Source organism: Erpetoichthys calabaricus, chromosome 8 (genome assembly GCF_900747795.2).
Source record: "Erpetoichthys calabaricus chromosome 8, fErpCal1.3, whole genome shotgun sequence".
Lineage (NCBI taxonomy): Eukaryota > Metazoa > Chordata > Cladistia > Polypteriformes > Polypteridae > Erpetoichthys > Erpetoichthys calabaricus.
In genome coordinates this window covers 180,494,371-180,508,620 of record NC_041401.2, presented here as the reverse complement: position 1 = coordinate 180,508,620, position 14,250 = coordinate 180,494,371, and the positions used below count along the sequence as shown (strand labels likewise).

The window sequence follows — 14,250 nt, the reverse complement described above, 5'->3', positions numbered from 1 at the left end:
TTCAAAACTCAGCTGCAAGAGTCCTTACTCGAACCAGCAGCAGCGAGCACATCACACCCATCCTGCTCCTTCTTCAATGGCTCCCTGTGTCCTACAGAATCAAATATAAAATCCTACTAATAACCTACAATGCTTTAAATAACCTCGCACCAGACTACATCAGTGACCTTCTCCATCACTATGTGCCTGCCCGCCCACTAAGGTCCTCTGATTCTGGTAATCTTGTTGTGCCCCTCACTAATCTACACTCCATGGGTGACAGGGCCTTCAGCTGTATAGCGCCCAGTCTCTGGAATGACCTACCAAAATTAATCAGGTCAGCTGACTCCATGAATTCTTTTAAAAAACAACTCAAAACTCATCTGTTCAGGAAGGCTTTTAGCTCTACTTGACTTTATTACCTTTCTCTCAGTTTACTTCTCTGTCAAGATGCTCATGTAACCTGTGTGTGTGTGTGTGCTAGACCATCAATTATGTTGTCTGTTTTTTTTTTTCAGAATTTACTGTCTTAATCTTCTTTATTTATTTATCTGGTTTGTACAATGCTATATACTGTATATTCTGCCGTTCTTTATTATATTCTGTAAGTGCCTTGAGCATGGGAAAGGCGCTATATAAATAAAATGTATTATTATTATTATTATGTGAGATTGCCCAGGTTACACTGCACTTCATACAACAGGGGCTTACATTGTACTATAATACTCAGTGCATAATGTCATTACATCACACCCTAATTCTCCAGTTTAGTGACTGGGGGACAGCAGTGTCCTCCTCTGCTCAGAAGGATTGAAGTGTGCACTCTTCTAGTTTTTACAAAGAAGATAAGGACCAGCTGATCACTTCTGCACTTTATACTGAATGGGGGGGTACATCATCAGTTGACACTGCAGTTCTGTTGTTTGCACAGCAGGGAGCAGCAGTGTACTTTCCTTCTAATTAACCAAACAAGACAACAATGTAGGGGTGTGATTTGCATGGCAGGGGCAGCAGTGCCCACCTCAGTAGAAGAGTGACACGCAAGATTGTTTAGAGCAGTGGTTCTCAACCTTTTGGGACTTTTATCTGTTTCTGTTAGGTGATGATCCTTTATTGGCAGTAATGTTAATATAAACTAGCCAACATTTTCCACTGAATGACACACATTAAATATTGAATATTTATTTACTTTTTCTTGTTAAATACGGTGTAAATAATAGATACGCATAAATAACAGATGTTTAATACTGAATCAAACTCAGTGGCCACTTGTCTTTTTAATGGGTAACATAGGCTTGTCCGATTTTCACAAGTTTGTCAAAATCAGGGCTAAGTGAAGAGAAGGTGGAGAGGAATAGGTTTGACTTTGCAGGCAGCGGAGTCTTCTTGAATTCCACTGCACATACACTATCTATTGTACAAGGCAAGATGAACTGTTCACGCAATGTTGCCATCTTGCTTTTATTTGGCAATTCGATGTGCAATGAAACAAAGCCCAGAGTGCCTGTTAACTTACCGCACAAACTATAACATTTTTGGTCAGGCCTCAGGAGTTTTCATTTAAAAAAGTTGAACAATTTACTTCTGTAAGTATCATGCTCCAAATGCCTTTATAGTTTGGAAGGCTTCACGCTTTCATTTGGTATTACAATACCGCAGATAATGGACAACAGCCATTGCTCAATCGCATTTTATGGTAACAGTTACCTACATAAACCAGATTTTCTGATGTATGTTCTGTTAATATTCCTGTTTGATTCAGGTTTTTGGGATGAATCCTGCAAGGTTCATACGGAATTGGAAGAATTCAGAATAGCTGATGCTAGAAAGGATTTGAGGTACTTGTCCATGTCCTTTGGCTTTCTTAATGAAGGGTGCAGTGTAACACCAGTTGTTATCTGCTTTAATTGGACTTACTTCACTTTACTACTTGGGCGGAGTGGTGGCTCTGAGGCTAGGGATCTGCACTGGCAATCGGAAGGTTGCAGGTTCGAATCCCATAAATGCCAAAAGGGACTCTGCTCTGTTGGGCTCTTGAGCAAGGCCCTTAACCTGCAATTGCTGAGTGCTCTGAGTAGTGAGAAAAGCGCTATATAAATGCAAAGAATTATTATTATTACTTCAGTTGATTCAATTCCCCAGTGTGCAAGAGCAAAACGTCCCTTTGACTGGTACAGAACTGGAAATCTGTAATCAGTTGCCCCCTAAAGTGTTAAAGCAATGGATTTTATTTTTATATTAAGCTCACTTGGCACAAACCAGACGTTAAAGACCCACTGGTCCAGGATATACTTTAGATAGCATTTGTACTTCGTACAGCAGGGGGCAGCAGTGCATCTCACTACTCCATATATTACAAACAAAACACAGCAGTGCAATTCTACGATGTTCACATCAGGGGGCAGCAGTGTCCTCTTCTCCACAAATGAAGTGAGAAATGCACTTCTCGAGGTTATACAGCAAATAGCACCAGTAGGTGTCAGTTGAGCAATGTTGTACCTCATACAGCAGGGGACAGCAGTGTACTTCACTATTCAACTCAATACAACACAGCACGGCAGTGGAATTCTCTAATTTATTCTGCAGGGCGTGTGGTAGAATAAAATCCCAAACCAATAATATCCAAATTATCATCCATATTTATACATTTCTTAACATGTTGCATTGACACTCCTAATATGCTAATGGACAGCACCAAATGGTATGCTGTCATCTTTGTCTGGGGACCCTTTGGTCAAACCTACTCCTAGTTAAATTCTATCCATTCATGCCCCTTTTATTCAAAATGTGAGTGATTATCACTTCTTGGCATTTTGCTGGCTTAGTCTTCAACCTTTTTTTTTTTTTTTTTTTTTTAAAAACATGCCCCCTTATTGTTAATCCTTCACCCATTTTTTGGCATCACCTTTCAGGGTGTCAAATTCACTGGTGGAGTGGTTAAAGAATGGGACCAAAACATTCTCCGTGGGCAACTTCTCCCAACCATCCAAGAACAGTCTGGTGACCAACAATGCCTGATGGAGTACCGGGCCATAAGGAAAAGATGAGAACTAAGTGGCTCAGGGAACAAAACCTCAACATTTGGGCTCCATCCATCCATCCATTGTCCAACCCGCTGAATCCAAACACAGGGTCACCGGGGTCTGCTGGAGCCAATCCCAGCCAACACAGGGCACAAGGCAGGAACCAATCCTGGGCAGGGTGCCAACCCACCGCAGGACACACACAAACACACCCACACACCAAGCACACACTAGGGCCAATTTAGAATCGCCAATCCACCTAACCTGCATGTCTTTGGACTGTGGGAGGAAACCGGAGCGCCCGGAGGAAACCCACGCAGACACGGGGAGAACATGCAAACTCCACGCAGGGAGGACCCGGGAATCGAACCCAGGTCCCCAGGTGTCCCAACTGCGAGGCAGCAGCGCTACCCACTGCGCCACCGTGCCGCCCCCATTTGGGCTCTATGACCAGGAAACCTTCTTGGAGAACTTGGGGTCAATCCTCAAGAGGTGGGTGGACAAACAAAAAGCCACCAATTCTGACAAACTCCAAGCATTGGGTATGCAAGAATGGGCTGCCATCAGTCAGGATTGGGTCCAGAAGTTGATGGCCAGGGCGAATTGCAGAGGTCTTGAAAAAGAAAAAAGGGCCAACACTGCAAACATGGACTCTTTGCATAAACTGAATGTAATTGTCAATAAAAGCCTTTGAAACTGAGGAAATGCTTGTAATTCTACTTCAGTATACCATAGAAACATCTGACAAAAGATCTAAAAACACTGAAGCAGCAGCCTTTGTGAAAACCAATACTTAGGTCATTCTCAAAACCTCTGGCCACAACTGTAGGCAGCACTAGTAAAGGTCTTTTGAGAATTACTGTCCTTGACACAACAAAGAGCCAAAAGCGGTGTAATTCTGTTATGTACACAGCAGGGGTTAGAAGAGCATTCAGGTTAGGGTCTTGACATGGCACCCAGTGTTTGTATTTGTTAAAATAATTTTACGTGCACACCAACAGCGAGTCAAGTGTTTGCACTTGGTACAACAGGGGGCAGTTGAGCAGTTTGGTTCTGCTGGCATAACAGCACACATTTCTCCACTTTAAGTGACCACAGTGCATTTGCTCACTGTGCACAGCAGGTGGCAGCAGCTCCCTTGTGGAGTCATTAGGGCCCAAATGTTGTTAAAGAAGGCACGAAGCATCTTCCAGTCAAGGGCACAGTCTCAGGAATGTTTGCAAAACATAAATAAAACTCAGCAGACCCAGGGTCTCTCTGGTGAAATCAACACGATAAGCAGAGCGGCTGGAGCATGAAATGATCTTGCAGAATGAAGTAACACACTGTGCGCTTAACTAAAAATCTATACGCACATCTGCACCCTGCTGAGCTCCATGGAGAAAGCCACTGCCTTGAGGGTATTTAAACTGAACAAGACCCAGTGGGGGTTGAGGTGCAGAACTATTTCATATCACCTTCCCCAAAAGTACCAGCTACAATGGGCTGAGCAACACTAGAGAAAAGGCTATGAGATGGAACAGTAGGGTCCTTGAAGAATTTAAAGGCTTTCCTGATGAATGTGACTGTCATTCCGGGTTATTCAAATAATGTTCTATAAAGAGCACTGGGGAGGGAAGGCACTAAATGGGTCCTTAATGAGCGGGGGATCTGTAAAGGTGCCACAAAACCTTCACTACTCTAACTGTACCAAGAATGTGAAGAATTTTGAGTGTGTTCAGGGTGTGGGTTGGGCAGTCATACTGAGGAATACCAAGGTTATGTTTGAAAAGTACACTTGGGTCTGCCAAAAAATGTACCCTGGGGAAACTCAAGAGTTTTGTGGAATACCAGAACAACAGCAGCAAGCTGGCAGGCCAATTCGGTGTAAACTAAGAGGCAGCTATTGTAACCTTTTGATGAGAGAACATCCAAGCCAGTAAGGGCACACAATAGAATACCTGCTAACAACAGCAGAACTCAGATTTGTCAGTCATTTTGGGCATTACCGTTTGGCAAATAAAGAAAAGTAGGAAGCAAGGCACTTTTTGACTTTGACTTTGGTGGCAGTAATGCTGCTTGCATAAAGACTTCGCAGACGCGGCCAAAAGCATTGGTACACTTTCACTGTTTTAAAAAGTACTAGGGTGTTGTACTGTGTTAGTCATTAGGGATGTAATGAGAGGTCAAGCATCTTACCTGAAGAAGGGGCCCGAGTGGTCTCGAAAGTTGGCATATTGTAATCTTTAGTTGGCCAATAAAAGTTGTCATCTTGCTTGGCCGCTCATTACTGTTTTAAAAAGAATTATAATTTTCCATGAAATAACTGGCATCCACCATTCTTTATTCCATATTTCGACAGAGTAGGCATTTTGCTCTAAATTCAGGAGATGAACATTTTAAAAAAACAAAACAAAATGACAAGGAAAAATTATTTGGACCCCTTAGAACATGGGTTGCCAACTCCAGTCCTGGAGGACCACCGTGGCTGCAGGTTTTCATTCTAATTTCATTTTTTTAATGAGTGCCCTGTTTGTGCCAATTAACTTCTTGTGAATTCATTTTAATTGAATTGCTTCTTTAAGATTTATTCCCCTGAATTTCATCATTTCTTTCCTTAAATGGCACCCCAAACAGAAATGAAATGTGAAGTGAGTGAGCTAAAAGAAGACCAACTAAGTCAGGGCCTCAAACTCCAACCAAATTCACACCAAGCAGTTGCTTAATGAGGCGCTGATTCTTGTCGTTAATTAAACTCATTCTTTAATTCCATGGCTTGTTGCTGCTCTCATTGTGCAATAGCAGACATTTCTGAAACTGTTGATTTTCTCTTTTCTAAGACTGCTGTCAAAACTTTTAGGGACCTGAACAGATCCACATTCCTGTGCCCTTCCCCTTTCTTTATTTTCAGATGTTGTATGATGGACACCAGTTGTTTTGGCTCATTTTGTATCTCTTTGTTTGACTGCTAATTAAAGAAAAAGAAACAATTAAGGGGTCTGAGTCTTCAAGAGCAGGTCGATTAAAATGAATTCAAAATTAGCAGCAAAAACGGGTCACTCATTAAGGGTAAGAATGAGAACCTGCAGCCACAGTGGTCCTCCAGGTCCGGACTTGGCGACTCCTGACTTAGAACAGGGGTGGGCAATGTCGATCCCAGAGGGCCACAACGGCTGCAGGTTCTCATTCAATCCCAATTGGTTAATTAGAAATCAGACCTTGCCAATCTCCGGCTTTATTTAATTTTACAGTTTCTTAGTCTGCAATGTTAGGTTCTTGTATCGTAGATGTTTTCCTTTCCATGAATATCAAACAAATGATTTGAAGCTTAAAAACCGACAATTTTCAGTCTGTCACCTTTTTCTCTAGAGTGTTTTATTAAACCAAATAGAGAATAATGAAGCCATACAGGTGTGAATGGAAACAAGTCAGATGGAGGACTGCTGGCTCCTTTGTCATTTGCATCTTATTGCTAATAAGAAGCCATTAAAAGCACTGAATGCAGCTGATTAAGACTGAAATAAGTAATTAAGGGTGGGGAACCTTAACAAGTGAGACCACTAAAATGAAGCATCAAAATGTCACTTATGCAATACATGCTTCATCAACAATCAACTTCTGGAACAAAAACCAGCAGCTACTATAGCCCTCCAGGACCGACGCTACCCACCCCTGCCTTAGAAATGGCCATCGTCAAATTCAAATCCACATAATCCAGACCAGGGTTGGGGCCTATCCCAGCTAGCATAAGGTGCAAGGCAGAACACACCTTGGACAGGATGCCAGTCCATCGCAGGGTGAACACAGACAAACATACCCCCCCCCCCCCCCAATATACACCAAGCACACACTAGGACCAATTTAGTTCCCCCCCAAATCGATCTAACATGCATGTCTTGGGACTGTGGGAGGATATCGGAGCACCCAGCGGAAACCCATACAAACACAGGGAGAACATGCAAACTCCACGCAGAGAGGATCTGGGACGTGAACCATGGTGTCCTTACTGCAAGGCAGCAGTGCTACAACTGCAACCACCGTGGAATAATTGGAATGCAGTGACAGTTCAAGCAGGCTAATTACTCTAATTAGTATTACAGGGGTCTTCAATCTTGCAGTCACTCAGTCTATCTGAATGGAGAAAAGTTCTCGGTTGTGTTGTGCCATTGGGTGCAACACATGGAATATCGGCAAGAGAAGGAACAAAAGGCAGCACTGGCCAAGTATGGTCAAGGTAAAGTCTATAAGACCATCTCCAAGGAGCTTTGTGTTCCTGTAACCACAGTAGTCAATACTAGCAAGAAGTAGAAGCTCTATGGGACCATAGCCAATCTCCCTGGACGTGGTTACAAGAGGAAGACCGACCCTCAGATTGAACAGGATAAGTCGAACGAATGAGAAAGAACCAAGGAAACCCACCAAGATGGATTCAGGCTGACCTCCCAGGTCAAGGAACAAGAGTTTCAAGTCACAACTTCTCTTGTTGTCTGAATGAAAGTGGGCTCCATGGTAGAAGACCCCCACATTCTGAAAGACTGACACAAAAAAGTCACAATGCTCACTGACAAACTATGGCCCTTCTGGGAGAAAGGGCAGATGAAACTCAATTAGAGCTTTTTTGGTAAGTCACAGCAGCTCTGTGTTCACAGGAGACAAAGCAATAATTACAAGAAAAAAACAAAAACATGAAACATGGTGGAGGCTCAATAATGTTATGGGACTGTTGTGCAGCCTGCGGTACTGGGGGTCCTTGAGTTCTGCGCAGGGCACAAAAATCAGAAGATTGTTAAGGAATTCTGGGGCAAAATATTCTGCCCGTTGTCAGAAGGCTGTGTCACAGCCACAGGTGGGTCCTCCAGCAGGATAAGGACCCAAAACATCAGGAGAAAAACAATGGAAAGTTCTAAAGTGGCCCGCTAGGATATCTGATCTGAATCCAAATGAACATCCATGGAAGGGGCTGAAACTCACAGCAGGGAGAAGGAACTCATCAAACCTAAGAGAACAGGAGCAACCAGTTGAGAGGTTGAAAAGTCTCATTCAGAGCTTCAGAAAGTTCTGCCACAAAAAAGTGTGCTAAAAAATATTAGAGCAGGTGTTCCAATAATTTTGTTCATGCCACATTATTTTAAAAATAAAGCCAATGAAAATGTTAAGTGCTAAATCAAAGCAAAGTATCTGCTGTGGACCACCGGGGCGCGTACAGCCATCCTACCCTGACCACAGGCAGGCTGAGACAGCAGTGTAGCACAAAGCACTCTTTATTAATAGTGGGGAGACACTTATCTCAATCCCCAGATCACAGCACAACAGAAGAGCAACATAGATAGTGACAGTCTTTGTCTCCTTCCTTCTGCCAGTCCTTTTCACTTCCACTCCTCCTCACAAGCTTCGTCCTTCTTCCTCCCGATTCTGGCCCTTGAGTAGTGATGACAGACCCCTTCAATAGGACCTTCTTCCGGCAGCACTACTGGGTGCCACACAGGGCTCAGTTAACATCCAGGTGCCCCCAAGCAGGGTTGACCTTCCATGCTCCAAACCTCGGCCCAACTCACCCGCAAGGGAAGGGGGCCGCCCTCTATCAGTCCGGGAGAGACAATAAAGTCATGATAAACCTCTTTCCCCAAGTATTTCCATTGTTGAGGCATCCTGGCCGGGTAAGGGCCCCGGCCATCTGCCACACTGCGCTATAGAATATGGAACAAAGAATGGTGGATGCCAATTACTTTTTGTCAGTTTCAACTTATTTCACAGAAAACTGGGATTCTTTTAATAAATGGTGAAAGGGTAACAATAGGTTTGGCCGCATGTTATTTGGGTGGATGGCACTTCCAATTACTCCAAACAGACAATGCCACACACACTGTGGTGTCCTCAAACAAAAAAAAAACAAAAAACTGCACTTTACATTTGGAGGCGATGCAAAAATTGAACGTAAAATATGACAACAGCAAAGACAACCTGATAGTTGCTCAGTCCAGATGGCATTGGTGACAGCTCTGGAGGAGGGTGCTTCATCTCTGAAACCATGACGTCCAGGTATCCCACATCATCCTCCCACTCATCTAGGAAAGAAATGAGGAGACTGAGACACATACCAGTGAATGCATTGGTTACTTGCCAACAATGCACGATACCAGTAGTTGCCATGTCACAATGAATGGCACACCGTGGCATTACAGCTGGTTACAAGGTTATGGAATTGAATAAGGGGAGATTAGGTGTTGTGAGGTGGCAAAAGGCAGGAGGTTAGATATCTAAGAATTGCTTTTTGGTTTTATTTCTGTATCAGCAACCTAATCATTGTGTGTTATTGAAGTGCAGCAGGAGATGGGCGAACTCTTGCTACTCAAACTCTAGCTGGTATGGACACACTGCTGCCCTCTGCTAGGAGCAGCCTGCCATCTTTTTTGTTCACTAAGCTGGCCTGTGTGTTTATGCTTTCAGTATTTGTTAGGGTTTGTTGCCCTCTAGTGGACAAATATTACATTTCTTGATTAAGCCGTTCATTCTCATTATTTAACTCTATCTAGGCTCAAGTTTTAAAATGTAGGGCAGCATAGTGGCACATTATTAGTGTTGTTGCCACAGCCCAGCTGCCTACAGTATGTGTTGTCGGTTTACATAGGCTTTTCTCTGTATACTCTGGTTTTCTTTCCACACCCCAAAACCATGTAGTTTGGGTAAATTGAATTGAATTCAGTTTATTTTTGTATTGTGCCAGCGCAGATTGCTTCTTGGTAGTGAAGGCACACCTCAGACAGACTGGCAGCTTAGGCATGCTCATGCTCTGGTACCCAGTTCTATCAGGAGAGGTTTCAGTTGCTTTTTTTGTGATCTATTTATGTATTTATTTATTTAATACATCTTATTGTATTACAAAAAGGTACATTGCCAATCAGATCATTACATAGAGAAAAAAAAAAAACTAAATCCAAAACAGCACCAACCCACCTGCACATAAAAAGGAAACATCACATCAAATGCATTCACCCCATTTTACTCTATCTTCAGAAAGGCAGACTATAGAAAGAGATTTTTCATTTGACCTTGGCTTCAACTAGACTAATGGCACAGCGTTGCGCTACGTGTGTTCAAACTACCCATAAGCCAACACAAACATGTTGTATTGCATTGGCTTCTATCCGTTGCAGTTACGTTTAATTTTCAAATTGCCTTTACGTTTTGATTTACCCTTTCCAATAGACAGTGCATTGAAGAAGTTAACACTGGAGTCCATGTTAATAATATAGTCCTAAGACAGGACAAATCTATGTGTGAGTACCTATCTGTACAAACACACACACAGACAGGTACTCACACATATGTACATAGGTACCTACATAAATACGCATTTATTCACATAAATCTATATTGCCACATACCCATACCTACATACTGCATCTAAAAATAAAGATTTCAACTCTGTCCTACTTCTTCAATCCATGTGCATAGATTGTACACCTTAAAGGTGAGGAGATATGAAAGTTCCGAGTTTCTCTGCTGTCTCTTCCAAGAAGTTCAAATACCAGGAGAAGGCTTTATTTAAACACAAGGCAGGTTGTTTAACAAGAAGTATGAAGTTAATGTTTCCACAGATATAAAACTGATTAGGATGGTTGAGCAAGAGGATGGATGGATGGAAGAAAATAAAACCTATCACAGTATAAGATGGCAGAACATTTTAAAAAGGAAGGAGCTCAGCATGAAATCAAAGACAACGTAATCCCAGCCCGGTGAGCATGAGTGTGCCCTGTCATGAGATGGAACCCTGGACAGGCACAGATTTGAAAATAAATACTTATTTAATAATTTTTAATGATTTAATAATATATTTTTTCCATTATTATGAACTCAAAAATATTCAAAACTATGATCACACATTACTTGAAACAGTCAATCATTCCTGCGCTTTTCTAAGACCCATAACAAGTTTCCTTATAACCCAACAAAAAGTGGAATTATAAAATTATCTGTTTTCACAGGTTGATATTCACCTCAAGGATAGCAATATTTGTTCTGCAGACATAGGATGAATGAGATTTCAAATAAATATAGTACATGAATATTTAAATAAACAGCAACACAGCGCGGCCAAATGTGATAATTGAGGATAATTGCATATGGTCTTTGTATAAAAGTACAAAAGATTTTATTTTGTTACACATAACTATCACCTAATTAACACAGAAGCTCTCTGATTGCTGTAGATGATCAGCCAGCATTTTTAAGGATATGAAAATTACAGCCTCTGCAACATAAGATCTGACTCCACTGTGCAGGATCAGCCCGCAGCTCTATAAGATCCCACTTAGCCACACAAGGCCAGACTTGGTTACTGTACATGATCAGCTAATTCCCATTGGGATTAATAAAGTATCTATCTATAATAATAATAATAATAATACATTTTATTTATATAGCGCCTTTCCCATGCTCAAGGCACTTACAGAATATAATAAAGAACGGCAGAATATACAGTATATAGCATTGTACAAACCAGATAAATAAATAAAGAAGATTAAGACAGTAAATTCTGAAAAAAAAAAACAGACAACATAATTGATGGTCTAGCACACACATACAGGTTACATTGGCATCTTGACAGAGAAGTAAACTGAGAGAAGGGTAATAAAGTCAAATAGAGCTAAAAGCCTTCCTGAACAGATGAGTTTTGAGTTGTTTTTTAAAGGAATTCATGGAGTCAGCTGACCTGATTAATTTTGGTAGGTCATTCCAGAGTCTGGGCGCTATACAGCTGAAGGCCCTGTCACCCATGGAGTGTAGATTAGTGAGGGGCACAACAAGATTACCAGAATCAGAGGACCTTAGTGGGCGGGCAGGCACATAGTGATGGAGGAGGTCACTGATGTAGTTTGGTGCGAGGTTATTTAAAGCTTTGTAGGTTATTAGTAGGATTTTATATTCGATTCTGTAGGACACAGGGAGCCATTGAAGAAGGAGCAGGATGGGTGTGATGTGCTCGCTGCTGCTGGTTCGAGTAAGGACTCTTGCAGCTGAGTTTTGAATAAGCTGGAGCTGTGATATAAGATTAGAAGGGGCACCTGCCAGTAGGGAATTACAATAATCGATGCAGGATGTGATAAAAGCAGGGACAAGTTTCTCAGCATTAGAGAAGGAGAGGAAGGAGCGAACAAGGGATATGTTACGGAGGTGAAAGTAAGAAAGTTTCTTAATGTGATTTATGTGGGTGGAATAAGTGAGGGAGGAATCAAAAATGACACCAAGATTTTTTACAGTAGAGGCAGGTCTGATGAGATCACTGCCAAGATGGACTGGGAAGGAGCTCATTTTATTAAGTTGCATTTTAGTCCCAATTTGCAGGAGTTCAGTTTTATTGCAATTTAATTTTAAAGAGTTCTGCTCCATTCAGGTTTTAATTTCACTAACGCAGGTTGTGAGCTGAGAAAGCTCTGATGAAGTTCCACTTTTAACACTGAAGTAGAGCTGGGTATCATCTGCATAAAAATGATAACCCAATCCATAACTACGGATAATATGGCCAAGGGGAAGCATATAAATGCATATCCCCTAGCATATCTATCTATCTAATGTCATGGGAGATCAGACTTGAGTTCAAGTGATCAGCTACTGCAGCATGAGAATAGAACTTTACCGTGCATCAAGCCCCTTTCTAAATCACAACAAACTTTGTTGCACAACATCCATGACCACCGTCAGGGGGCACCTGGACTGGGGAGCGAAAGGAAAGCACTGCCCCACTTAAAAAAAAAAAAAAAAAAAAAAGAAGACGTGTGCTGGACTTGAACTTGTGTCTGTCTATATGTATGTATGTATATTATATATATGTATATATATGTTAATGCACTAGTCCAGTGTTTGCTACAAGTGTCAAGATTCTAGTAGCTTCATCAGGTTTTTCTTCCAAAATAGTACTTAAGAGCCAAATCCTTTAAATTAATGTTAATGGTAAATCTACCTTAGTTTTTGCTTAGTTTGAATTTAAATATAATGAAGCTTTAATACAGATAATGGACTATTCTGGTCCATACCCTGTAAGTTAAAAGTAATGGAATGTTCTTAATGTTAGCTCTGTGTGACGACAGAAAAGCTCTTCAAGATTTAAGTTAGATAGCTAGAGAGAAACATGAGCTGCTAGACAGAAAGGCATTAGCAGCACAGAGTTTTCTGACCATTACATACGTATGTACATACTGTATGTGCGATAAATAAGATAACATTTAGAAACCTAAAGAAATGTAACTTGGCTACTTAAACCTTAAGCATAATACCACAGATAAGAAGTTATCATTTTCCCTTTTCTGTTGTAAAGGACAGCCGGGTCCCATGCCCGGCAGGGACGCCTCTGTTCCGGGGAGCAGCCATGGACTGTTCAGTACTTCCCCCGGGACGCTTGGTGGCAGCCTCCCTGGCAGCCAATGATTCCCCAGCCCGGCGCATGGCTCCATGGGAGATGGAGTCCTTCACAGCCTGGTTGGGGGCTCGGATGGCCGCCAGGGGGAGCTGCGTGGAGTCAGCAGCCTGGCTGGTCATACCTTCAGCCCCACCCGGAAGGGCAATTAGGACCAGGTGTCCAAGCACCTGGACCGCTTCCGGGTGGGATATAAAAAGGGCCAGCCACCACCACTCAGGGAGCCAGAGTCAGGAGGAAGAGGACTAAGCCTGAGGAGGAGGAGTGGTGGTGCTGAGGTGGAGAGAAGTGTGGTTAATCGTGAGTTGTATTGGAAGTGCTTTTGGGACTGTGTTGGGCCTGTGGGACACGGGGAAGGCGTGCCCCACAGCTGAAGAAGAAATAAACAAGCCTTTTATTAAAGTACGTGCCTTTGCGTGAGTCTGTGCCGGGTCGGGCACTATATAGCGCCTTTTACACTGTGCATATTATCAACTTTTTTTTTTACTTATTTTTTGCGTGCACCGTTTGCTTTACATTTCACTAAAATCTTAAAAACCAAGGCACTTGAACTGTGGAGTTGTTTTTTTTTTTGTTGTGGATGATGAGAATTCCTAGTGTTGGAATGCATTTTTGGTAGCTGCGTTTGATCTATTTCGCATTATTTGGAAATCCTTGACAAATACAGCTACAAAGAGCTATAACAATATTTTGGAGATGGTTTAAAAATTTTACACTTTGATTTAACTTTTTCTTTCCACCCACCCCAACACCATTTTATTTCCAATAGGAAACGGTTGCTGGGCATCACTATAAGCAATCACTAGAGTGACATCACTTCCATTGGTCATTTCCTTGACCAAGTTTGCAAATATC

The 14,250-nt window shown here is 42.0% G+C and overlaps 1 protein-coding gene across 2 annotated transcripts in view; it reads right to left on the bottom strand.

The window, feature by feature from the left end:
• The window catches only part of LOC114656352 (rho guanine nucleotide exchange factor 10-like protein), a 273,754-nt gene that overhangs the window by 141,602 nt on the left and 117,902 nt on the right, over positions 1 to 14,250 (bottom strand). For both annotated transcript variants that reach the window (XM_051930746.1, XM_028807943.2), the window contains one exon: positions 8,943 to 9,046. In XM_051930746.1, the coding sequence (XP_051786706.1) occupies positions 8,943 to 9,046 (104 nt within the window). The remainder of the gene's footprint in view (positions 1 to 8,942; positions 9,047 to 14,250) is intronic.